Source organism: Anoplopoma fimbria, chromosome 7 (assembly GCF_027596085.1).
Source record: "Anoplopoma fimbria isolate UVic2021 breed Golden Eagle Sablefish chromosome 7, Afim_UVic_2022, whole genome shotgun sequence".
Taxonomy (NCBI): Eukaryota; Metazoa; Chordata; class Actinopteri; order Perciformes; family Anoplopomatidae; genus Anoplopoma; species Anoplopoma fimbria.
Window position 1 is genome coordinate 1450290 of NC_072455.1, and position 24960 is coordinate 1475249.

The following is a 24960-nucleotide window of genomic DNA, read 5'->3' on the forward strand; positions in this document are numbered from 1 at the left end:
AAGGGCATTTCTATAAATATATTATATATATATATATATATATATATAATCATAAAATAAGTTAAAATAAGTTGCTTCTCAACTAATAACATTATAAAAGTAATAGTATCACAATATTATAAAAACAATATAGTATGTTTGGTGTCTCTATTATTTGGCAATAACAATAGTTTGTCAATAGGGGGCAGCATTAAGCAATACATGTCTCATTATGCAAAATGGTCACTAATGCATGTTCAATAGTTGAGTTTGTGTGAATTTATTACATTGACAGAATAAACACATTCATACAACATACAATGTTTGAAATAGAAAATTGGAAAGATGTATACATTTCAAATGTCTGTTAAGGATTTTCTTTGTAAAGTATCACCTCAAACCAAGTATGTGTACCTATAAGTCCATAAAACAATATAATGGTAATACAATAAGGAACAATGCCAACTACAATCATTAAAGTACATAAAAGTGAACAGTGTGAAGTTAGTCCCATATATTATCTTGAGTACATTTTTTAATTGACTCTGCACTGACAGCACCTCAAGAGATAAAGTGAGACAGGAGGGCACTGGAGAGAGAACAGGAAAACAAGAGTACGCTCACAACATGAAGTGACAGTTTGTCATGAGTTCATGTGTCAAAGTTACATCGGGCTGAACTTTAGCCGAACGCTCTGTTTGGGTGAATGTGCTGTGAAGACCGGGACCACAGAGGTTTGTGGTTTAGTTAATGGGAACTGAAAATAAATGTCTCTAAACTCAGTATGCGTGCTTCAGGTCAAACAGCATGATTTAGTCAGCAGAGTGTATTTAAAGCTGCAGCAGCTCCATTCAGCAGCGTCTTCAGACGTGTGAACAGATCAGACAAAACAATGTGGTTTAACTGTCACACTGAATAAACCGCTCACTCTTAAAATGGACACTGATAATGTGACACACCCAAACCTCAGATGAAGAACGAGGAGGACGATGAACCACACGACTCTTTTCACCTGCTGTGAACAGCTTGACCACTTTAAATTGTTCCGTCCACCATGTGAACCGGCAGTTAGAATGTCCCCATCCACCTGTATTCATGCACGGCACAAATAAAGACCCGAAATCTGATTAAAAAGTTTAAAATCACAGAAAGAAATGATATTCTTTGTTTTGATGGAAAAGTTGATGAATTAATAAAAGCAAAATGTGCCAAAGTGCAGTCTGTGTGGAGAGATGAGACTGTAAGGGTCTTCCATTAAACAGAAATATCATATTTCCATCATGTTTGCCACATGGTTTTTGTATTGTTTAAGCTTTGACTTGCTCATGTATTTAAAGGGGAAATATCATGAAAAACTTGCTGTTTCAGTACATTATTCATTTTCTTTTGCAGATGATGAATGACTACAGCCTTCATAAAAGTACAGAAACTGCTGTTGATCTTTACAACAAATCTACCAATTAAGTATGGTGTGAAGTACAAAAACAGGGAGATCCCTTTGCACACAAGGTAAGGTAAAAAAAACTGAAATAAAGAACAATACAGCAGTTTTTCAAGGTTTTAACAATCACCTGTGGGCGTAGAAAGAAGACCATGTTCTTTGACTCGAATGAGCCGATACTGAAATCGAATGTTTACAATCGTCAGTTTTAGGGAACTGAAACATTTTCTGTTATTGAACTGAAGGAAAGGTCTGGATGTTATGTGCTGTAGTCCCTGTAGCTTGTAGTGCTGTACCAGGTGCTGTACCAGGTTTGACACAGACACACTTGCAATTGACTGTATGAAATGCACCAGGCTTTCAGCTCTCTTGGTAGTCACTTTTTACGTTAGTCAGTCATATCAACCACACACTTTTCCTAATCCCAGCTCAGTGGTTTTGTTGCTTAAACCCTTACTTCCTGTGAAGACGGGAAGTTTATTTTGAAAAGACACACAGAGTGTCATTGTCTGTGACTTACAGAGCATTGACCAAACTGTTGTATTTGACGCATTTGGGTGAGAATGTGTCGGACAAAACCATGACTGGGAATTAGAGACATATTACAACAAAAGCTGAGTATAGTCTGATCTCGTTTGAAGTACATTACATGGCTTTATAAGACATGAAACTTTTAAAAAACAGTAAAAATGTAATGTCAAAATACTTTAAAAAAGAATGAATTGACGTATTGTATTAGTCATGGAGAGACAGGCATTGCTTTTAAGTGATGCAAAATACCATGTGTAAATGAAACATTTTTTACAACAATATTAAAAGAGAACAGTACTGTGTCACTGTAACATCGCTGCGTGTGAACTTCCTCTTTCCTTCAGTCAGGTGTGTCTGCTCTCCCTGGGAGGAAATACAAATACTATGAAACAATCACGGAGAGCAAAAGCTGTTCATGCTAAAAAGTAATTTCTCTTCTAATCTTTATTTAAATCTGGTATTGCACAATGTGAAGTGCTAGTGACTCAGTGATTCACTGGCATAGGATCTGGATTAATACAGTAATTACTTAAATATTAAAAGAAAAAGGTGCAGGCTTACCAACAGCAATGTTTATTGCAGAATAGACAGTGCTCTCTTCTGGTAGACGTGGCTTGGTAGATGCTTTAGAAATTTTGGGTTCTGTTTTGGATTCAAACAAAATTGTCATTATCAGAATTGTTCGTTTAAAAATTAAATTGAAATTGCACATTTCAGTAAATCCCTTCCTCTATGAAAGTCAGTTCATAAAAAATCAGCAGTTAGAACTGGTCAGATTTCATGTCTTTCATTACAACAACAACATTGTCCTCATATAAATGATGGAAACATTTACTGCGTTGTATATTTGTGTATTGGTCTTTTAAGGTTCCCTCTCCCCAACTGTCAAACTGCACGGCGTCTTGTATGCAGACGTCTAGATAAACCTACTGAGGCGCCCCTGCTTTCTGTCTGTGGTTTTCTCATGTGGTTTATAACCGAGAGGATGAAATGATCTCCTACATCTAAAGGCAGACAGACAATGGGTCTCAATCATTTCTCTTTTTAACATCATGTCACATCTATTCACTGTTGCCATGAGAAACCTGCAAGCTAGTTGATTTTAGCAAAGTATTGGACACAGTCGCATCCTGACCTGATTATGGAGCTAGATGAGAAGTTAGGAGGTGAAGGTTGTCTAGGAACCACAAATACCTGTCCCAATCCAGAGAGTAGATATTTTACAGGATTTAGTGACAAAAAAAGAATCTTCTGGTGGTGCTACAGGAGAGGGCAGAGGTCCAACAAATCCGTCCTCTGGGAACCATTTATGTCTGTACAAAATTTCATGGCTCGCAATCCTGCAGTTGTTGAGAAATTTCAGTCTGAACCGAAGTGATGGAACAACTGAGAGACGGACATTGCCATCCCTTGAGTCATGCCGTAAGCAAAAGTACTGTGGATTCGACAGGTGAATATTCCAAACTTAGAACCATGTGTCATTTCTGCTTCACCTGGAATCTTACAGTATCTATAAGATCCACAAGAACAAGTTTGGTCTGACAGAAGATGGTCTTGTTTAAAGAGGAAGTAGAAGTGAAGTAGATTTAAGTAAGTACCTTTCTCCTTCCTTTTCACCATCGCATATGTCACATGATGAGGATCCACCAAATCACCACCGCCTGTGACTGAAAAAATTGAAAAACCCATAACCAAAACAATTATTTGTGGTAAATGATGCATTTATCATTTGTAGCTGTTTAACATGTGAAGCACTGAAACACCTCATTAGAATGAGACGAATGTGTGGCACCACAGATTTGCTGTGGTTTTGTGCTGAAACAGTGTTTATAAAAAAAAATACAATCTAATCGTGTTGTGTTCAGGGACACAAATTCCCTCTTTTTCCTGTCCCTTAGCACACCTTTTTTGGGGGGATGGCATAAGGTTAAAAAACGTTAAAAAAAAACCAACAGTTACAGTTAGGTTTAGACAACAAAACCAACAGTTAGGTTTAGACAACAACACCAACAGTTAGGTTTAGACAACAAAACCAACAGTTAGGTTTAGACAACTAAACCAACAGTTAGGTTTAGACAACAACACCAACAGTTAGGTTTAGACAACAAAACCAACAGTTAGGTTTAGACAACTAAACCAACAGTTAGGTTTAGACAACAAAACCAACAGTTAGGTTTAGACAACTAAACCAACAGTTAGGTTTAGACAACAAAACCAACATTTAGGTTTAGGCAACAAAACCAACAGTTAGGTTTAGACAACAAAACCAACATTTAGGTTTAGGCAACAACACCAACAGTTAGGTTTAGACAACTAAACCAACAGTTAGGTTTAGGCAACTAAACCAACAGTTAGGTTTAAACAACAAAACCAACAGTTAGGTTTAGACAACAACACCAACAGTTAGGTTTAGACAACAAAACCAACAGTTAGGTTTAAACAACAACACCAACAGTTAGGTTTAGACAACAACACCAACAGTTAGGTTTAGGCAACAAAACCAACAGTTAGGTTTAGACAACAAAACCAACAGTTAGGTTTAGACAACAAAACCAACAGTTAGCAACAAAACCAACAGTTAGGTTTAGACAACAAACCAACAGTTAGGTTTAGACAACAACACCAACAGTTAGGTTTAGACAACAAAACCAACAGTTAGGTTTAGACAACAAAACCAACAGTTAGGTTTAGACAACAAAACCAACAGTTAGGTTTAGACAACAAAACCAACAGTTAGGTTTAGACAACAAAACCAACAGTTAGGTTTAGACAACAAAACCAACAGTTAGGTTTAGACAACAAAACCAACAGTTAGGTTTAGACAACAAAACCAACAGTTAGGTTTAGACAACTAAACCAACAGTTAGGTTTAGACAACTAAACCAACAGTTAGGTTTAGACAACAAAACCAACAGTTATGTTAAGACAATAAAACCAACAGTTAGGTTTAAACAACAAAACCAACAGTTATGTTAAGACAATAAAACCAACAGTTATGTTAAGACAATAAAACCAACAGTTAGGTTTAAACAACAAAACCAACAGTTATAAGACAACAAAACCAACAGTTAGGTTTAGACAACTAAACCAACAGTTAGGTTTAGACAACAAAACCAACAGTTAGGTTTAGACAACTAAACCAACAGTTAGGTTTAGACAACAAAACCAACAGTTAGGTTTAGACAACAAAACCAACAGTTAGGTTTAGACAACAACACCAACAGTTAGGTTTAAACAATCACTTACCTTTCTCCTTCCTCGGTTTTTGGATATCAGCATATGTCGCTTGGTGTGAATCAACCACATCATCACCACCCAAGACTGAAACATAGAAAAAACAAAAATGCATTTCTTTTCCTACTTTGAACTATATTTATCCAACAACCCATGTCAATTGTTGCACCACAGACCTTCTGTGGTTTTGTAAATTATATCATACCTGTTCCCCTTCTTGGTTTTTTGACAACAGCATATGTTGCATTGTTTGGATCAACTAAACTTTCACCTCTTGATACTAAAACATAACAAAGGATAATATGTTAGCATTCTGTATTTTATCAGAAAAAAATATATTTTGCACAAATTCAACAGGAAATGAGCACATATATGACCAAAGCCAGCAGAAAACCTTGGGTTACGGGACACACAATGCCCCACAGAATGTTTTCACAGTAGGCCAGTGTGGACGCTGAAGGTTTTATGTTTCTCTTCAAGAAGGCATATTATGATTTTCAAAGCCTCTTATGCAAGTCAATGAATTATTAGATGAGTGGCCTGTCTTGTTGTTAAATAGCTAGAACAGACTGACGAGCCCTACTTTCCCTGCTGTTTGCCATGTTTTCCAGATACCTGGTGGCAGGGGATGGTTAGGGCCAAGAGGAAACACCTGGGCCCAAAGCCCTGGCTGCCTGCTTCTCCCTCTGCCTGCCGTGCTGCTGCAGCTCTCAGCCTTTTCCCTACAGGTACCGGCTCCGTTTGGGCTAAGTATGTTGGTCAAAGTCATCGTTGTGCCTTCTTTTGCTTCTTACAACACACAAACAGACGTTGCTCACTTATACTTACACCACTGATCATCCTGACATCCTCAGCCCACATCCTAAAAGTCTTTCTTTGGCATCTTAATTTGGTCCACTTTGGTTGATAACATTTCTGTTGTTCCATTTTTGTTATGGCCAACTGAGTCAGGTCGTAACAGCAGCTAAACCAGATGTACATGTAGAGTAAACTTACACTGTCTTCCCTGAAGAACCCTGCATAATACTACACATTCATTATTCTTGGTCAGTGGGGATAAAGGGAATTTGTTTCAGCTTTCTGATTTTCAAAGAAGTTACTCATATGACTCGATGACCTCATATTGGACTTTGGACTTTAAATCTCAGTCAAACCAGGTGTTAAGCCTTTGGTATTGCTTCCTTTACCTTTGTGTTTTTTGCAGTGTAGTACTCCACAAACAAACACAAAAAGCAGCAGGGCCACCAGCAAAACAGGGACAACGATCCACAGCACGGTGGGGAACTTAGGTGGAGGAGGAGAAGGAGTCTCTTCTTCATGACGTTCTGAAAAGACGAAGAAAAGAACACACTTTAACTTTATCGAGCAATTTTTTCATCATGATTTGAGAACAGTGCTTTATATTTGCACTCTTGTTATCTAAGACTTTTTATGATGCACTCGTCCTGCTTTGTATTGCAAATGCTGCGCAACATTTTTTATCTTTACTTATCTCCTGAAGCATTTCACAATATATATTTTTCCTATTTCACTATAAATCCTGAAACAGCAAACACAAAACACTCAATGCAACATGTTCTTCCTACCACACACTGAACCATGCAAATAACAATTCATGTAGCCTATACTTAGTTTTGAACTACTCTTTGTCTCACCTCTAACAGACAGCAGGCTCTCTGCTGATTCTCCAGATCCAGAGTTGTGACACTTGTAGAGTCCTTCATCTGATGTGGAAACGTTGTAGATGATCAAGTTTCCTTTATAGCTGGTCCTGATGCGGACGCCATCTTTATAGAAATCAGCTATGAGGTCACCAGGACTTTTATTCTTTTTGCAGTACATTGTCACATCGACTCCCTCCTTCACCGGCAGAACAGGACTCTCCAGGATCACAGAACCAGCTGAACATTGTTTTAAAAATATTTTAGGTTAAACACAGAAACACTTACAGGAATTAGCAGAAAGGATCAAAAGTCACCAGTGTCCCCAAGCAAACCCAGGCTGGGGACATTGAGTGAGAAGTGAAAGCGAGTGACCTTTTAACCCGTTTGATTTTTCTACTTGAATGAAATTCTAAATGTGTGTGTTCATATCATTCCTCTTACTTATAGTAGTGCGCTTCTTGCCATGTCAGGAACTATTTCACTGCAGTTTCTTGACTTTCACCAAAGCGTTCTATTATCTAAAACAATTCATCCAACGTTTGTAGACTAAAATAAAGTGTAATATAAAACACACCAGTGACAGAGATGTTGAGAGCACTGCTTCTCAGTCCGTCTCCATCTTCACACCAGTACGCTCCACTGTCTGATGAGAAGGCAGGGTTAATGGTGCCAGATCCTGCTGATGGCGCCCAGTTAGAAATGCTTCTCGGAGTGATTTCCCGGAGTGTCCTCATCACCCTCCATTCAGCCGAGCCATCAAACACACAGGTGAAAGAGATGGACTCGTATTCAAAAAACTGCAGTCTGTTGGGATGGATGCGAGGAAAAGCTGCATCTGAGACACAGAAGCAAGAGATTCACTTGTTGAACTCTGAGACAGAAATGAACACATTAAAACTGCTTTGTGTCTTTATGGCAGTAGCATTAGCATTATCATGGCAATACACTATTAATTGGATTGCGACAAACCTTGACATTACAAAATGACAAAAACATTACAAAGTTCTACATTTCAAACAAGTTTTGTCCCGCAATACCTTTTGTGTCAAACATGCATAATCTATAGTGAGGGAGCAAAGTTGAGCGAATACACTTCAATCTAAAGTCTTGATATAGGTTGAGGCTTGTGTGTGAAAGTCACATTTTTTGAATGCAGGGAAAAACTACTGCAGCTTTTTTTCGGGTTAATCAAACAGAAACAACACAATTTGCTGAGCATGTGCATATGTCAGGTTGCTGCTCTGCAAACGGCAGTCTGTGGGTATCAATGTATGAGTATTATGACAAAGTGCATTTTAATGAAGATTCATGAACAGTTGATGTTTAACTGACTGCAGCTTACCATGTTTCTGAGCACAATAACTGAAGTGAACTTGTGCAGCCAGCATCCACACATGCATCACTGGACCCACAAAGAAAGAGAGCCGAGTATCAGACAGAGATAACTTCTCATTTCTGTCAGAAAACTATACATTTTACTGCCACTTAATTATATGATGAAATATGATAAGCCTCTGACAAGTGCACGTGGTCTATGTGACAGTCTCGGTTAGCAAAATACAAATTATTCTAATAATATAACTCTGATAGGACGCAATCACAAATGCATGTGAGTTGCAGAATTTCTACTTCTCATGAATCAAGCTTATGTATTTCTTCAGTTTGGAATCTCCTTCTGGAACAAGGAGACGGACTCAGTACTCACTCAGTGTGATGCAGAGAGCTGTGACCTCCATGTTGTCTGGCTGCTGACTGCCTGAGCATCAGACTGAAGTGCAGGCGTTTAGTGTAGAGTGAGAACCTCCTCTTCCTGTGGTATTTTTGGTGTTGATGCAATGGAAGGTTTGAGTTGGTTCAACTGATGTTTGAAGAGAAATATAAATGTTCAGCCACAAAAAACACAGCCTGTCAGTGCAGAGTTGAAATCTGAATTTAAGGGAAGTAGTAAGAACTTTCAGCTTTATAATCGGCCTACACTGTGCAGAGTGTGTGCACATAGGCAGTTTTCACATCCATCTACTGAAGGAGGAATTGGGATCTATAAAAACTGTAAGTACATTTAAAGGTAAGCTTGAAACCTTCCTATTTTCTGTGTGTGTGTGTGTGTGTGTGTGTGTGTGTGTGTGTGTGTGTGTGTGTGTGTGTGTGTGTGTGTGTGTGTGTGTGTGTGTGTGTGTGTGTGTGTGTGTGAGTGTGTAGTTGTGCATTCAAGGCTTGGTTTGAGGTTAGGGTAGTGAAGTTTAGGATAAGGTTCATGCTAAGGTAAATGTTAGGGTAAGGTTAGCATAAGGTTACGGTGTAGTAACGTGTGTGTAGGTATTGGGTGCATATGTACATTTATATGTTTTTATCTTGAATTATCTTTATTGTTACACCATTGTGGTATGCTTGATTTTTCTTAATCTTGATTTTTTAATTTTGTATGTAAAGCACATTGAGTTTCTTTGTAATGAAATGAGCTCCGTAAATAAAGGTGCCTTGCCTTTCCTTAACCAAGTATGTATTTTGACCCAAACCAAGATCCTTTCAGGTAGCGTAGGAGACATCTTGTGTCCAGAAGTTTAACTTATCAAGTGAAAAAATGTGTTTTCAATAAGAGAGGAGTTTTTGTGGAAAAACCTTATCACTCTCAGTATCATTTATAGCTCAGTGTATTTATATATTTAAAAAAAATATTTGGAGGGGATCTTTAAAATAAGTCAAATAAAGTTATTATTAGTGTAGTCTATGCACACAGTCTCAGATTTTGCCCACAATTTGCTAAAGATTAAAAGATTAACTAAGATAAGATAAGATAAGATAATCCTTTATTAGTCCCACAGCGGGGAAATGTGCAGGATTACAGCAGCATAGGGTAAAGTGCACACAAGAGACATAGTAAAGAAAGACAAGATAAAAATGAAATAATAAAAAAAAAGTATTATAAATAAGCAATAAAAAACAGTAGAAAATCAACAATAACTGAAATATTATATTTACAGACAGAAAAAACTATTATAGCTATAATTGCATATGTATTGTATTGCACGTGTCACGTGTCATGTGGTCTGCTGGGAGTAGAGTTGGTTGTGCAACCTGACAGAGCTGTGATGGAAAGTGGATGTGTGCGAGGCTCATTGTCATTAACATTACATTAAGTGGAATGTTTTAATGTGAAACAGCAGTAGTGGGAAAGGCTGGGCTGCAGCTCTGATGCAGCTGGAGAGTGAACAGTGCAGCTGATATCAGTGAGATAACATTAAAACCAGTAACCTTCTCATGATCAGACAAAGTGGTCCTACTCTGCCCTCTGCAGTAAATCAGACACTTTTCATATATCTAATAAAAACTTGTATTCCTAGGTAACCAAGGTGACAAAGAAGTCACCTGATGTAACTGCCAAAGTGTTTATGATACAATAACCATATAGCTCTGATACAACAGATGTGTTGCAGTTTCTGCTGGGTTTTTATGACGGGTCATCTCTTTCCATTGTTGCTGCTGACAAGTACAAAGTTCAAGTCTATGTGCCTCTGCTAATTTGCTGTTTGTTCAAGAGCATAAATGCTATACCCTAACAAGACATAAAAGATGTCAGAGCTTGAGTCTGGGTGTAACTAAAATACATTTTGTTTACCATGATAAGACGCAGCACGAAAGCAATAGAGATTGTAATTATTGACATACATTACAAACATATAGACTACTAGCTCTGAAGAATGTGATTTTAGGCATAATTAAAGTTTTTAATGTAAAAATAATAAAAATATAATAGCAGTGAAAATTAGCCGAAGCTGAAACAGACAGTCAAACAAGGTGAACACACCCTATTTGATTACCGTTGACCAAAGTACAATATATTTCATTTGAGGACTTTGAATGTGTAGCTTCATGCACCATGAGTTGAGCTGAAGCTTTGATAGGCATATCAGGTATGTGGACTTTTACAGATATTGTTCTCTTATTTATTAATGTCTTAGAGGAAAGTGGGAATTTACAAAACACAAAATGATTGCGTATTTGCTATATATGATAAATGGAATGGCAATTATGTAAAAATGACTGAATATATATAAGTTTAACTATTTTGATTCATTAGAAATGTGTTCAAGTGATTTGAATAGATTGAATGCCAATTACTGGCTGTAGCTCGAACCTTAAGCAAAAGAGTTTCTCCAAAATGATATCACAGCAAAACAAAGCACACTCGGATACAAGCACACTTTTTAAAACTTCACACAACATGCATTCACACGCATACAAAAAAACTCCTAACTTTTGGCCAAAGGAGTTTTAAATTGAAAATTTATAAAAGTTTTCTGAACAAAATTATAAAGCTGCATTAATTTCCATTTTGCTTTACAATTTACATGTCTTCATAAACAATAAAAATGATCAGATCATGTGAGGTTTGTCAAAGCTTAACTAAATGTTATCATTTGTGCTTCTAAATGGCGTTTTTTTTATTTGAAACAAATTGAATACATTTACTCTTTGAGTGCACACCTATGTTCTCAACATGCCTGCTTAGTGGCCTTTAGTTGATATGTGCTTGTAATCTTCAATAAGTACCAAGTCGTTCTGTTTTATCCTTCCAGGTGATTTGGTCTCATCCACTTCTATTTACTGAATCTCCATCATGGTTGGTCAATTTAGTACTACCTTATTTCTGACTGTGTTACTGAATGGTAAGTCACAGTTGTTCAATTATGGTTCTGTATGAATTCAAAATAATTAAGCTAACTTTATGAAATGATGGTGGTATTGTAATGGAACTACTTAATATTCACTTTAATGTAATTGTAGTGGTCAAAACGGTGTCGGTTCTTAGTTTTTGGATGGGTCTATGAAATACTGTTTTGTTTCTTTGTTTGAACAAATCCACGCAGTTTTCCAAAATGGGCACATTAGTTGGGACAACAAAAAGTTACAGATGAATCAAAAACTGCAACTGGAGAAGGTAAGGAAAGAGAGAGACACAGGAGGCAAACTTAATATAAAGAATGATCACAGTAAAAATGTAAGCAATCATATTTTGCAGATACTGTTCATACAATCCATTACCACCCAGTTTGATGATATATTTCTCTCCCAAAAATGTATGATGTATTGTATTTGAACATGAATAGAATATATTTCAGTCCTTTAATCACAGTTGTATTGGAGGTTATCTGAGAAACAGTGTCATGTTAACTTTAGGATCAGTATTGCATGTAAAATTAGAGTTTGAGCTGTTTACTGTCATGACAAATATCCACCGGATCCATTGCAGCTGCCAGAGACAATTCCCTGTCATTCTAGTTGGTATGTTGATGTCCATCTGACATTGTTGAGAATATCCAGTCTGCTGCTGGTTCAAGCTATAACATTCAGTTCAGTATAAACTAGGCCGGCATAAGAACTATTTACAAGTTTAATAACTCAGCAAACTACTTGCAACATATGACCCATACTTAGGGACTACAATTCAGGATATAAATCCAACTCCATTGCCTAAATTTATCTTTTTTATATACAACTCGTGTATATGCCCAAACATTGCAACCCACAGTGCAAGTTCGTCATTTATTTACACTAGCTAAGAAAAATCTCCTTTTTTGTTTGCTTCTTTGTTTGTAAATTTCAGTTGGTTTTATTTTTCAGAACCCAAGGATGTGTCGCCTAAAGAATGAAGTGCCACCTAATTATGTGCTCAGTACCAGTTCATCATTTCTCACCCTTACCCTTGTCGTCATCTCTCTCCATATACAGATTGATGGAGGTAAATAACACACAAACAAACAAGTTCCACCTTTGTACTTACAGATAGCACCGTGCAGTAGCTAGCACCATGTGATTTTTTCTTTTTAATCCATGTCCCTAGTTTTGCAAAATGCATTATAGCATTGCAACTGATGTAGCTTTCTATGTGCTATAACTCCTTTTTTCCATCCCTACATCATCACAATTTACACGTAAAACCAGTATAAAAGAGGGTAATCTCCACTCACATGAATTCATATGTCATGGTAAAGCTTGGACTTGGACGAATCTATCTACGAGTCATAATGTTCTTTAAATTTGGTAATGAAGTATAGCTCTGTTTCAGGCTCACTAAGGGTGAAGTGAGAGCAAAGTAAATTGCACAAAAAAACACTTCCTCCTTCCTATGTTTTTAACCAAATGTGTTTTTTTGTGTGTTGTCACGGTTGCCCAGTCCTTGCAAGACTGGGGTGTCCATGGGGGAATGTTGAGTACTTTTATATATTGAATATAGGCAGAGCTTAGCTTGCATACCCTGACCAAACTGTTATATACAGATAAAACATCTGGAAAATAGTGGACGTCTTCAGGATGAGCCCTGAGCTCCATCAGAGGTTTCATGATACTTTTATTTTCCTCCAGATAATCACAATATTTTTGCTGTCTTGTTAAGACAATACATGCATCATGTTCAAGCAAACTCTAAAATATATGTATTGGTTTATTGTGTGCTTGGAACAATACCCCCACAACAAGTGATTGATATTTGAAACCATTTATTGTTCTCTTTAAGCTGCTGTTATCTCACTGACCTGATATGCCTAGTATACAAGGACAGTAATTTCAGTGGTGACTGAAACATCAATTTAACACAAGAAGATGTCTTGTACCAATCGTCAGTAAATTTGGGGCAATCTATATTCGTATTTTGGATGCTGTGTTTTTGTTTTTTGAACCTCGCTGTGCTTCTCTTTACTCTGTCCGCTGTTTTTAGAGGATGAGATGACCTCATCTGATTGGACAAATCTGACAACACCATTATGTAAGTCAGTAGATTTTCAAAAATACCTTAATGTTGCATGTATCATCAAACAATCAACTGTACATAAGACCATAATACTGACATGTATTGTTTATGAGTTTTTCACTATAGTCCATGAAAGCCACAACTCACATTGATCTATAACACCAGTACATTTAATATGATTCTAAAGTCATCATAAGAGAAGGATAATCTATGGTGGCCTTAAAAGTTTAATACGCTATAACTTTGTTTTTGGAAAATTGGAAAACAATATTATATTTGATATTATAATTATTTTGAACATTTTGATGATATTATTCTGATATTATTTAATATTTTGCAGTATCCTTTTGCTGATAACTAGCTTCACAGTTAACATCAGAATCAGGCCATCAGAATGTAAAAAAAAAGAAGAGGAAGTCAATTAAAAAGGTATTTTTATCTCATTCTGTAAGACTTCCAGCATTTGTATTTGGTTGTGTTCCCTGACTTGGCAGGGAGTTTTGCTAAGTGCTGCTCATGTTGTCAGATTAATTAAGATCTTTATCTTCTTGTAGCTGCAGTGAGTTGAGCTCTCAGGGCCAACGTACTTATTAGAATCAAGGCTTTCTCTTAATACATGAAATACCAAATGCAAAGAGTAAACATGTGAATGTATGTATGTGTGTAAACATGTAGTGAATAGGCAAAAGCATAGATACGAAGAAAATGTACTTACCATTGGTGTTCTCTAACTAATTAAGTGTCACATGTACTTTGAATTATATATGTAAGTACAAACATATACATAATATATACACGTAAAGCAGCGGGGCTGGAGGTGGCCACCTCTGAAGCGGGCTGGCTCTGAGGGGACTGCAAATAGCGCGTTGCTCTGACTCCTGTGTCCTAAATGCCATGTTGTTCTGTATCTTATCATTTCAGATAATCCATCTAGTTCAGACTGTTTCAGCAGTGATGTCTTTTATCCCATCGTGATTGGTGTCATTGTCCTTGTTGTTTTTGTAATTTCTCTGCGTGTGTTTGAGAAAATGAAATCCAAAGACAAAGGTAAGACACGGTGTCTTTCAAAAAAAATGTACTCAAGCTTAGAAATAGATAGAAAAGAAAGATAAGTGTGAGAAAGAAGTACTGGCACATTGAGAGAATTTACCAGCATCGCTCTCTGTTTCAGAGAAAGCCAAAGCGAGTGAATCAGCAGAAGATCCCACACCATCTTCTCCTGAGGATGTGACACAAGGTGAGCACACAAAGGGATTACTGTGATCTCATACTGTCATACGTAGCAGTTTACACTGAAAGGAGACAGTCTGTTTTATTACATAAAGTATTATCGAACTTTGTCTTATTGATTTGATTGTCATTGTTAAATACAGTCATGCTTTCTTCATGTACTGTAAAGGCCAGACAAGAATACAAAGATGAAGGAAGTAATGTTATATAGTAATCCATCTCAAAGCGAATCTCACACGAAAAGTAATTCTTCAGTATATTGAAGAAAGAGGACTTGTGATTTTAGATTGTGCAAGCTAAAGGAGATACAGCAGCATAGTTATTTTTTGTAACATTAACTGTGACTATGATTTAGCTGATAACCGGTCGAGATGCGTGTGTTTGTTGATTTAGTTATTTGCACATGTTATTTGGCTACATACGTATCCAAAAGAGCATAAAAATAACATTTCTGTTGTGCTTCGCTCTCTCATTCAGAATTACACACTCACTCTACAAACGAAGAAGAGAAACTGAATAATGTTTCTTCATTGAGGAAACAACAGGATGAAGCAGTAAAACTAGAAAAGGAACTCCAGTCACAGCTGAAGGAGGCAGAGCGAGAATGGAGGGAGCTCAGGGAGAAGCTTCAGGAAGTGGACCAGGAACATGAGAATGCGACTGTTAACACACAGGTGTTAGAGAAAAAACAAAGTCTTTTACATAGAAAATGGCAACTGGAAAGCATGATGAAAGAAATGGAGAAAGTGCTGTTTCATACTAATAAACTAATGCAGACAATAGATAATGTGCTTAGTATGAGTGAAGGCTAAACAGGTTCTGAGGTTAAAATGATCTAATCAATAAAATAGTTATTGAGGGAAAGCATTTACATATGAAATTACCAGATTATAACAATTCTACATCAAACATTAGTCTTTTCTTTTCAAAAAGCACAGGTGGAATTCTCTTAAGACAGGATGAAGTTTGGATATAAGTTGAATATGAAAAATGTTGGATTGTTTATCAGGTTCGATGTGAATATGCTATTACAGTGTGTATACCTTACTATATCAGCAAACATTTTCATACTATGCTTAGTGTAAAATAATGATATTGATAAAACTGGAGGTGTTATTATGTAAAGTCATTGTGTGGTCCAGCCAAGAAAAAAAGTAGTCTTTAACTTCATAACCACACAGATGATAAACTCCTGAGTGTACTGTTTTTGTTGAATCATGGACGTAGCTTGAGATAGTTGTTTAATTTAAAATGTAATTTCTGAATTTGCTATATTAATTAGGGTTAGGGTTATTGTAGGGTGCCATTGTACACAGCTGCAGTTTTCTTAAGATGTTGTATTTTACAAATGTTATGCATTCTATAAAACGAGATGTTTTTTTTACAGATTATGAATTCCTAAAGGGTAATTTTGGTCTTTTTCAACCGGACCCTATTCTCCATGTTTTTGTGTGTAAGTGACTTATGGTCCAGTATTTAGGGAGAACACAGCAGAAGGCAGTAGCTAAACAGGTTGTTATGCAATTGCTGGGGGAACTGCTCACCGTCAATGTTCATCCTATAAAAGTGCTTGTTTTTGTTATAAGTGTCTGACAACATTCTGGAAAGAACCCTGCAGAGAAATAAATCTTTTCTCATATCTTTCACTTTGTTGTGACTTGTTTCTGAAAGACAAGTGTGGAACAGATGTATAAAAGGCAGAGCCTCCATTTTAATCCAGTGGCTGTAGGTAGAATAATTAATGTAAGCTTTAAAAGTACTTTGCACGTTTATCTTAAAACAAGAGCCTGAGTCAGAGTGAGGAAACGAGTCAATAAGTTATAATAATTAGGATGTATTCTGTATTCTCCATTAATTCATCATTTATGCATTGAATGTGTTGTAACTCTGTTATGTTGTTCATTCTGTACACATGACATCTGTTTGTCCATCCTGGGAGGTTAAAGGGTTTTTTAGGGGAGTTTTTCCTGTGACTGTTCTTATGACAACAACAGTCTAAATATAATATATTATCAATATATTGATGTAAAATGAATTGCAGGGAAAAAAAGAAAAAGTCATTGTATTAAGGCCTCTACTGGAATACTGTTGAAAGAAAGTAACATTTACTTTAAGTTTGTAAAATATAATTTTGAAACGCTTCTTATGTCACCAATGTAATTCGATTGACCTACGTTATAACTATTTTTGAGAAACTGACCATTCTAAACCAGGACAAATAAAACCTAATTCATTTTATAGTTTCATACAACTAGGGAGGCTTCAGGGAAAAGCAACATCCTTGATCCTCACAGTTGCACACATTCAGACCTCAAAGCTTCCCAGTATGCCCAGTCTGATCTACAGGTCACCCAGCAGCTCCACTGGAGCAGCTGGCCATCAAGTCCATTTCTGTTGAACAATTTTCAGTTGGCTAAACGTGGCTGTTAGACGTTACACTGACAGGAAATCACCAGATGGACACACCTTTTTTGTTACAGATGGCAGGGGTCAAAGTATGTTATTAGAGGACTTTGCTTCTGCAGCTTCCTTTGATGCAGTGAGACGATCTTTGAGGCACACACCAGGTATGAGATTACCTTTGATCTTTTAATTCCTACCTACCTCAGTATTGAAATAAACTGCAGTTTTCATTTGTAAAACAATGGTCGCTTCTTGTTTAAAACATATGAGTTTTGCAAACTAGAGAAATAAACTGGCATTTGATAAGTGGCTAATGTAAAAATGTTGAACAGGTCACACAGTGGAACTTTTATATGCAGCTAGTTAATGTTTAACAGTCTTTACTGCCTCACAGAGTGCAGGCTTGTCTTTTGACATTAGTTACCAACGGTTACAGACAAGCATAGATCCACATTTTAAAGCTTAAAGCAAGTCAAGAGCTGGATGCAACTAAATATCTTATTGATGCCTTCATCTCCAGCGTGGTGGACTAGTGGACTGTTCACAAAGAGTCATTAAAAGAGCTCAGTAAAACTGGGTGCAAAGAGGCGGTAAGTATCACATCTTTTCTTGTCTGCTTTGTCCTTCAAAAAATGGCAAAACATGGAGCCTCACAGATACCAGATGTACCCACTTTTCTATTCTGTCTTTAGGAATGAATCTGTTTGAAGCAAGCTGTTTGTTTTACTTTTGTTTTTATTCATTTATTTGAATTTTACAGAATGATGCTTCACCTGAAGAAGAGGCTGTCGACGGAAGGGCTCACTGCTTTTAGTGTTCCAGTTTCCTATCACACTGCCGTCCTCCTCCTCCTAACACACTCCTGTGGCGGTATGACTAACACACAAACACAACAGAAACAACCCAGTTTGGTTTGAAGTGAGGCAAAAAAACTGAAACTAGTACATTTACAGTAATTTAAGATGCTTTCAATGCAATGTACTGAGAAATGTTGATCAGAATCAGGTTGTCAGGTCTCACATATTCTTATTGGCAATGCCTGTAAATTCAATTGACTCCAATCAACCTAATGTAGACAGTGAAAATGTCCCTTTACAGATATGAATAGTTTGACTGCAGGATGTTTCTTTCCAGGTCAGTTTGAGGTAGTTGGACCCCTCCAGCCAGTGATTGTAACAATTGGTGATGACATTACATTGCCGTGCCATCTGAAACCGGCTGGGGATGCTTCTGCTATGACGTTTGAGTGGGCGAGACCTGACTTGAATCCCAGATTTGTCCATGTGTGGCACGAACGTCAAGACCTTTACTTGAACCAGCATCCGTCCTACAAAGGACGAACATCGGTGTCCGTCAACCAACTGAAGCACGGAGACGTTTCGCTGACTCTCCACAAAGTAAAACTCTCTGATGAGGGAACATACAGATGTTACTTTCCAGATTCGGATAAAGACTCGACTGTGCAGCTTGTTGTTGGTAAGCATGATTATATCGTCATTTTACCATCATTATTGTGCAAATTGTTTTACTGGACATGACGACTGAATGCTTCATATTCTCACATTTACATGAATAATGGAAACAAATTAAAATGAATGAACTTTCCCGATAATGTATCATTTTAATGTCAAATACTCAGTCATGCATAAAGGTTTTTTCCAAAAACATGAAACTTCGTTATACATGTTCCTTGAATATGCAACAGACACCAAGTGGATATATGTCAAGGCAGAAAAGAGAATGGACATCTTTTTATAATTGACTCTATAAGCTAATGTCTCACTGTGCTCTTCAGGGGTTTCTTCATCGCCCTTCGTCAGTCTATCAGGAATCGACAGATCCTCCAGTGGAGTGGTGTTAGACTGTGAGTCCAGAGGCTGGTATCCAGAGCCGGAGGTGTTGTGGCTGGACGCTGAGGGAAACCTCCTCTCTGCTGGACCTACAGAGACAGTCAGAGGTCCTGATGACCTCTATACTGTCAGCAGCAGAGTGACTGTGGAGAAGAGACACAGCAACAGCTTCACCTGTAGAGTCCAACAGAAGAACACCAACCAGACCAGAGAGACACACATCACTGTTCCAGGTAGGAACTATTCATACAGTCATGCTGTTAGCACAGTTTTCAAACAGCTGATGTAAAACTTAATCATTTGTTTTATAATTTCAGATGATTTCTTCGTGGCTCCGTGTAGTTCTGTTGTTTGCATCAGTTTGGTCGTTTCCTTCACGTGTGTTCTTGCTGTTGTCTTTGCTGTATGGAGATGGAGGCGAAACAAAAACAGTAAGTGAGAAATAAATGAATTGTAACTTTTGTTCCTCATTTTAAAATTCAAGATAATGTATTGGCTGTACTGCTATGACGGGGTTTTACAAAAAAATAAGCAAAAACTCCTGTTTTAGATGCTTCTAATTGAACTCTTTTTGTATTTTACCTGAACCCTATAAGTTTCAGCTGAGGTTGTATCAACTCATGTTCACGTACATGTACACTTAGAATGCAACTGCTGTTATTAACTTACAGAAACCATGATGGATGACCAAAGAGAACGACAGCAGCTCATGGCAGAGAGTGAGAAGAGGAAAGAGAAAGAACATGGAGATATGGTGGGTGCACTGATGAAACAGGAGGAGGAATTGAAGAAGCAGAGAGATCGACTGAAAGGGCAACAGGAGAAGATGGAGAGACTGGTGGGGGACAATGAGATGAAGCTTGAGTCAGTGGAGAAAGATTTTACAGAGAAAGATGAAGATAATAAAAATCTTCAGTTCACCAGGATGCATGAAGCTGAAAGAAATAATCTCTGTTTACAAATGGTGCCTGACTGACAGAAAGAGGGAACTTGACCAACTAGAGCTGGATACAGAGAAACTGTTAGTGATGACAAAGAGTGTAATTGATGAAGTAACAGACAGGAAGACTACAACACAGAACCACATGGAGGAAGAAAACAAATAAAAGAAGAAGAAGAAAAGTTAAAGAAGAAGAGTGTTTTCTCATGTTTGAGTAGAAACACAATGCAACACGGAAAATATGTCATTATATAATTTGAATGTAACTGGTAGTGAAGCTTTCTTTGTAGTTTTGTATGTTCATCCATCCCATGGTCTATTTTGAGGATACTGTGTAACACCATTGCAGTAGAATGTCCTTGATGCTTCACTGTATTACACTAGTGCAACACAACGTTCTGCAGGATTCTTAAAGGCTTAGTTTACACTCTGTGTTTTCACCAAAACACACTGTGTGTGTCATTGACATCTTACCAACGGACTCATCAAATGTGTTGCACAAAGTTTTAAATAGTGCATTGTTTTTATTGATATTACTCGCAAACAATGCTGTTCAGTCTTGCCTTAGTTATAATTTCTACTTCTCTTGTGCGTTACCAGCTTCGACTGATTATCAGTAGTGAAAAAACATCAGCCAGACGGGTTTTTTTTCATTGTATATGTACAAAATGGAGATCCACTCCTAAAACATTCTCATTCTGCTATTTTGCTTTGATATGTCATAGTCTAACTGAAGAACAAATGGTCATACTTTAGCATCAGAAATAATCTCCATGTCTTTAGTCCTGAGCAGATATGCTGGGGTCATTCTGTGGAGGGCTTCTCAGGGTGTTGTGTATATATATATATATATATATATATATATATATATATATATATATATATATATATATATATATATATATATATATATATTATATATTATATATTATGTGTATATGTGTGTGTGTGTGTGTGTGTGTGTGTGTGTGTGTGTGTACCTTTTTAAAATGATAAATAATAAAATTTTGGTTTAGTTCAAAAAAAAAAAAATTCTCTAACTTTCATCCAGGTTTTTGAGATTTGAGGTGAGTAATGGGCATCATTGTGTTTTCAGCACTACTTTTTCGACATCAAACAGCAGCTTAAATCACTCACACTTTGTGCTAATAACAAATAAAATAGTGTTTTGCTCATAACTACAGATTGAGTATGTGGCTGTCAAAATGCATCTGAGTGCCCAGTGGTATATGGATGGTGTAGACTCTGACGGAGGACTGAAGATGCTGCTGTTGCTGCGCTGCACCACAACGATTTGTTAAACAGTAGACAGACGTCTATATATCAGCTTTTTATGTAGATAATGGAGGTAGTTAATTATGTGTATGCATTTTTTATGTTGTTTGGTAAAAAATACAAATCTAGTCATGGATTGAACTATTCATTCTGTGCACAAGTAGATAGTACAGGTGTTCAAACTATGTCAAACCCTGTATAGTAAACTGCATTAGGCATAACAATTCTGGGCAGCACTGAACTATCAGTCTTTTACTTAGACTTTGGAAGTGCTTTTTTTAAGTGCATGAGATAAAAATCACAGCAGAGAGGATAATCTGAATGTAATAAAGGCTTCTATGTAAATATTACAAAGAATTAGCATGAACTATAGAAAGTTGCAAAGGGCCTGTTAGTGTTATTGTAGAAGAACAAATATTAAACAAAAATGAATAAAAATAAAACATGACTCCTTGTCTGCATATTTTGGATCGGTAACTTTAATAGCATTACTGCATAAGTGAAAACTGTCATTGTGTTAATAACATAAATAGGGCATTAGACTGACAGTTTACCATGCTTGACCTAAGCTTGAACTCTGAGCAGTGAGCACATGTAGAAGCTGCAGCGGCTCTGTTCTTGTAAACATTAACCACAAAGAGGTTTAACTGCTACACTGATAAAGCGACACCTCTTCAAAATAAGACTGATGCTATGAGCGAGACCGCGGATGAAGACCGTTGATGAAACCACTTCTCCCCATCTTTGAACAGCCCATGTTCCTAAATCTGAGTGTTTAAGGTTCCCACTTTTTTAAAAGTAGTGTGTTAATATTTACCAATCTAAAAAAGTTATTTAAAGGGTAAACTCGCTCATCACATGTAACCCTTCTGTCCTAAGAGCAGAAGTTCACAGTTGAGATGAACCTGAACCTAACTGGTTATGAAAAACACTGATGTCTGCACAGTGTAATAATACAACTGCTAACATTGTACATGGTTGGAAAGACAATAATATGCTTTTGTTAACTTGGTACATCACACTAGTATTCAGTGGATTAAGGATTGGTTTCATGTGTTGTGTTGGACATTTGCTAGTATGAGATGTATACTATTTTATTTAGAGTATTTAAGTTACGGAACCAAGTGATGTCACAGCGATTCATCAGACTTCAGCTTGCTCCCCCTGCAGCCACAGAAGGCCTATACATATATACAGTGGTACTCCACAACACCTGTTAACAGACTTCTCATACAGGCAAGTCACAGTGACAGAGGTCAGTGGCTTCTAGTATGTTAATGGAACGTCTTCTAAATGTGTCAGTAAAGTCAGTGTGTCTGTTTCTGCTCTGCCCTAACAGCATGGTGACCACAGCCAGTGTATTTAAAAGCAGCAGCAGCTCCTCAGACGTGTGAACAGATCAGATAGAACCACGTGGTTAAACTGTTACTCTCTCATAAACCACACAACTCTTTTCACCCGCTGTAAACGGCTTCACCCCTTTTAATTGTTCCGTCCATCCATGTGAACAGTTAGAGCGTTTACATCTGCCTGTTTTTAAGCACGTTTTTAATTTCAGCATAAATAAACACCAGAAATTCGATTAAAAAGTCTTCAAATCACAAAAAAAGATTCAATGCTTTTTTATCTGAGGTGGAAAAGTTGATTAATTACAAAACAATAACTTAACCAAACTGCTGCTCTGGGAACATTATTCAGACAACAATTACATTTCTAATCTTTGGTCATTACTTTCTTTCAATGGACGTCCAGCTCAAAGATTTTTAGGATGACCATGACAAAATAAAAAAGTTTTATGGTTAAAAATACCCATCTGATAATGGAAAGAAAACTACATGCTGTGCAGGACATTTAAAATGTAGAAAATAGAATGTTTTTACATTTTCCCTATTTTCAAAAATGTTTTTACAGATTTAAAATGATGTATCAGACATTTTAAATACGCTGAGCAACTGTAACATCATGGAGTGAGACAGTAGGACTTCCTAACTAACACACAGAAGCTTTGAACAGATCATCTCTTCTGTCCTTCATTCAGGTGTCTCAGCCTGTAAAACACACAAAATGGAGATTCCTGAAAAAGGGAAAATGGAAAAGGTCTTCTTGACTTCTCTCCAAAGACAGTTGTGTCATGGTTTATGGGATATAGCTGTAATGCATCTTTAGTTAAACTCTCTAATAACTGATTCCCGGCTTCACTCAACTTCACCGTGAAGCTTTTTCTGCTGTAGCACTTCTTTCTGCGTTGTCTAAAAGTGCTCTGCTAACCCCTGTGCTTGTTACTTGGTTGAGTGGAAGCACACAAACAGCCTTTCAGTATCTCACCTATAGTGGACTGTAGAATAGACTCTCTCCTCTGGTGGACCTGGTTTGGTACCTGCTGCCGACACCTCTGGCTCTGTTTGGGAAACAAAGAAACGTATTTTACTGATTCACTATTCAATATGTCTTCATCCTTAAACATTTTACGCAGCATTTCGGGGATTTAAAGCTGCTTGTTTAGGTCGTTTTTTGATTTTTCAACACTTTTTTGTTCTTGTTGATTATTTAACCAATTCATTAATGTTGCTAGTTTTACAGCGGGGCCAAAATGTATCACCACAAACACTAATGTGACACTTCCTAAATAACACATGAATAACCACTGTTGCAATAAGGAAGATGTTGGCTGTCGAAGTTAAAAACTAATTCATAATAAGTCATTTATTTTCAATTATTAAATTATTTTTTACTTTAAAAGGTTTTACGAATTATTGGATGCGTCCAGAGTTTGACCTGCTGGTGTTTACGTCAGTGGGATTCATCTTCTGGAGACCACGAATGTCTGTACCAAATGTCATGGTAATTTATCCTTTACCTCGGGCTAAAGTGTGTAATGTAAATAACCAGCTTGGCTAAAAACAGGTAGAAAACAAGCTCAAACACAGCTCTGGCCTTTCCAATGGGATTCATTCTGAAGACGCTGGCTTTCACTGGCTCTATAGTTACATATATTGTGATGTACAAGTAAGTAACATACAAGGCCTTTATAACAAACTGCATGACACATAACAGCCTTCAACCAAAACCAAGATCTTTTCCTAACCGTGACCAAAAGCTCTTATGTTGCCTCAACCTCACACTGACGGGAGTCTGGCTGTGAAGCGACCACTTGGTGTCGAGATGGTGACAAATCAGCGTCATTTTGTTGTGTTTACCTCTGTCTTTCCTACAGAGGAGTATTTCTACCACCAACGTGGGTAGAACCACTAACAAAACAACCCAGAGCAGGGACAGGAGAGTGGGGGAGTGGGGAGGACCAGTCTCCTCTTCTGCTGCTGGAAAGAGAGATATTAAACATGTTTATATCATCCGTCTAGAACCTAAAGAGAAACACAACATCCAAACACATCAAAGCATGAATCACCTTCACTCAGGTCAGAAACAGCCAGCCAGCTCTGTGGTGATTCTCCAGCTCCAGAGATGCTGCACCTGTAGAGTCCTTCATCAGACTTGGAAGCGTTCCGGATGATCAGGTGGTTTTCATACTGTGTCCCGAGGTGAGAGCCGTCTTTGTAGAAATCAGCAATGTGTTTTGACTGAGTCTTCTCCTTACAATGTAGAATCACGTCGCCTCCCTCCACCACTGGACGGGCAGGAACCTCCAGGATCACAGAACCAGCTGA

The 24960-nt window shown here is 37.3% G+C and overlaps 2 protein-coding genes across 2 annotated transcripts; one reads left to right on the forward strand and one right to left on the reverse strand.

The window, feature by feature from the left end:
* Nucleotides 1–2262: 2262 nt before the first annotated feature.
* LOC129093772 (low affinity immunoglobulin gamma Fc region receptor II-a-like) lies at nucleotides 2263–7598 on the reverse strand. The gene is made up of 8 exons (XM_054601887.1): nucleotides 7424–7598; nucleotides 6841–7086; nucleotides 6373–6510; nucleotides 5391–5465; nucleotides 5198–5272; nucleotides 3550–3618; nucleotides 2513–2593; nucleotides 2263–2314 (listed from the first exon to the last, which is right to left on the reverse strand). The coding sequence occupies exons 1-8, from the start codon at nucleotides 7581–7583 to the stop codon at nucleotides 2292–2294; spliced, it is 867 nt and encodes a 288-aa protein (XP_054457862.1). The 5' UTR covers nucleotides 7584–7598; the 3' UTR covers nucleotides 2263–2291.
* A 10844-nt stretch (nucleotides 7599–18442) lies between these two features.
* On the forward strand, nucleotides 18443–20186 carry LOC129093823 (butyrophilin subfamily 2 member A2-like). Its single transcript, XM_054601946.1, has 5 exons — nucleotides 18443–18706; nucleotides 19026–19313; nucleotides 19398–19511; nucleotides 19752–19944; nucleotides 20060–20186. Exons 1-5 carry the CDS (start codon nucleotides 18466–18468, stop codon nucleotides 20184–20186), a joined length of 963 nt encoding a protein of 320 aa, XP_054457921.1. The 5' UTR covers nucleotides 18443–18465.
* The last annotated feature ends 4774 nt before the right edge of the window (nucleotides 20187–24960 follow it).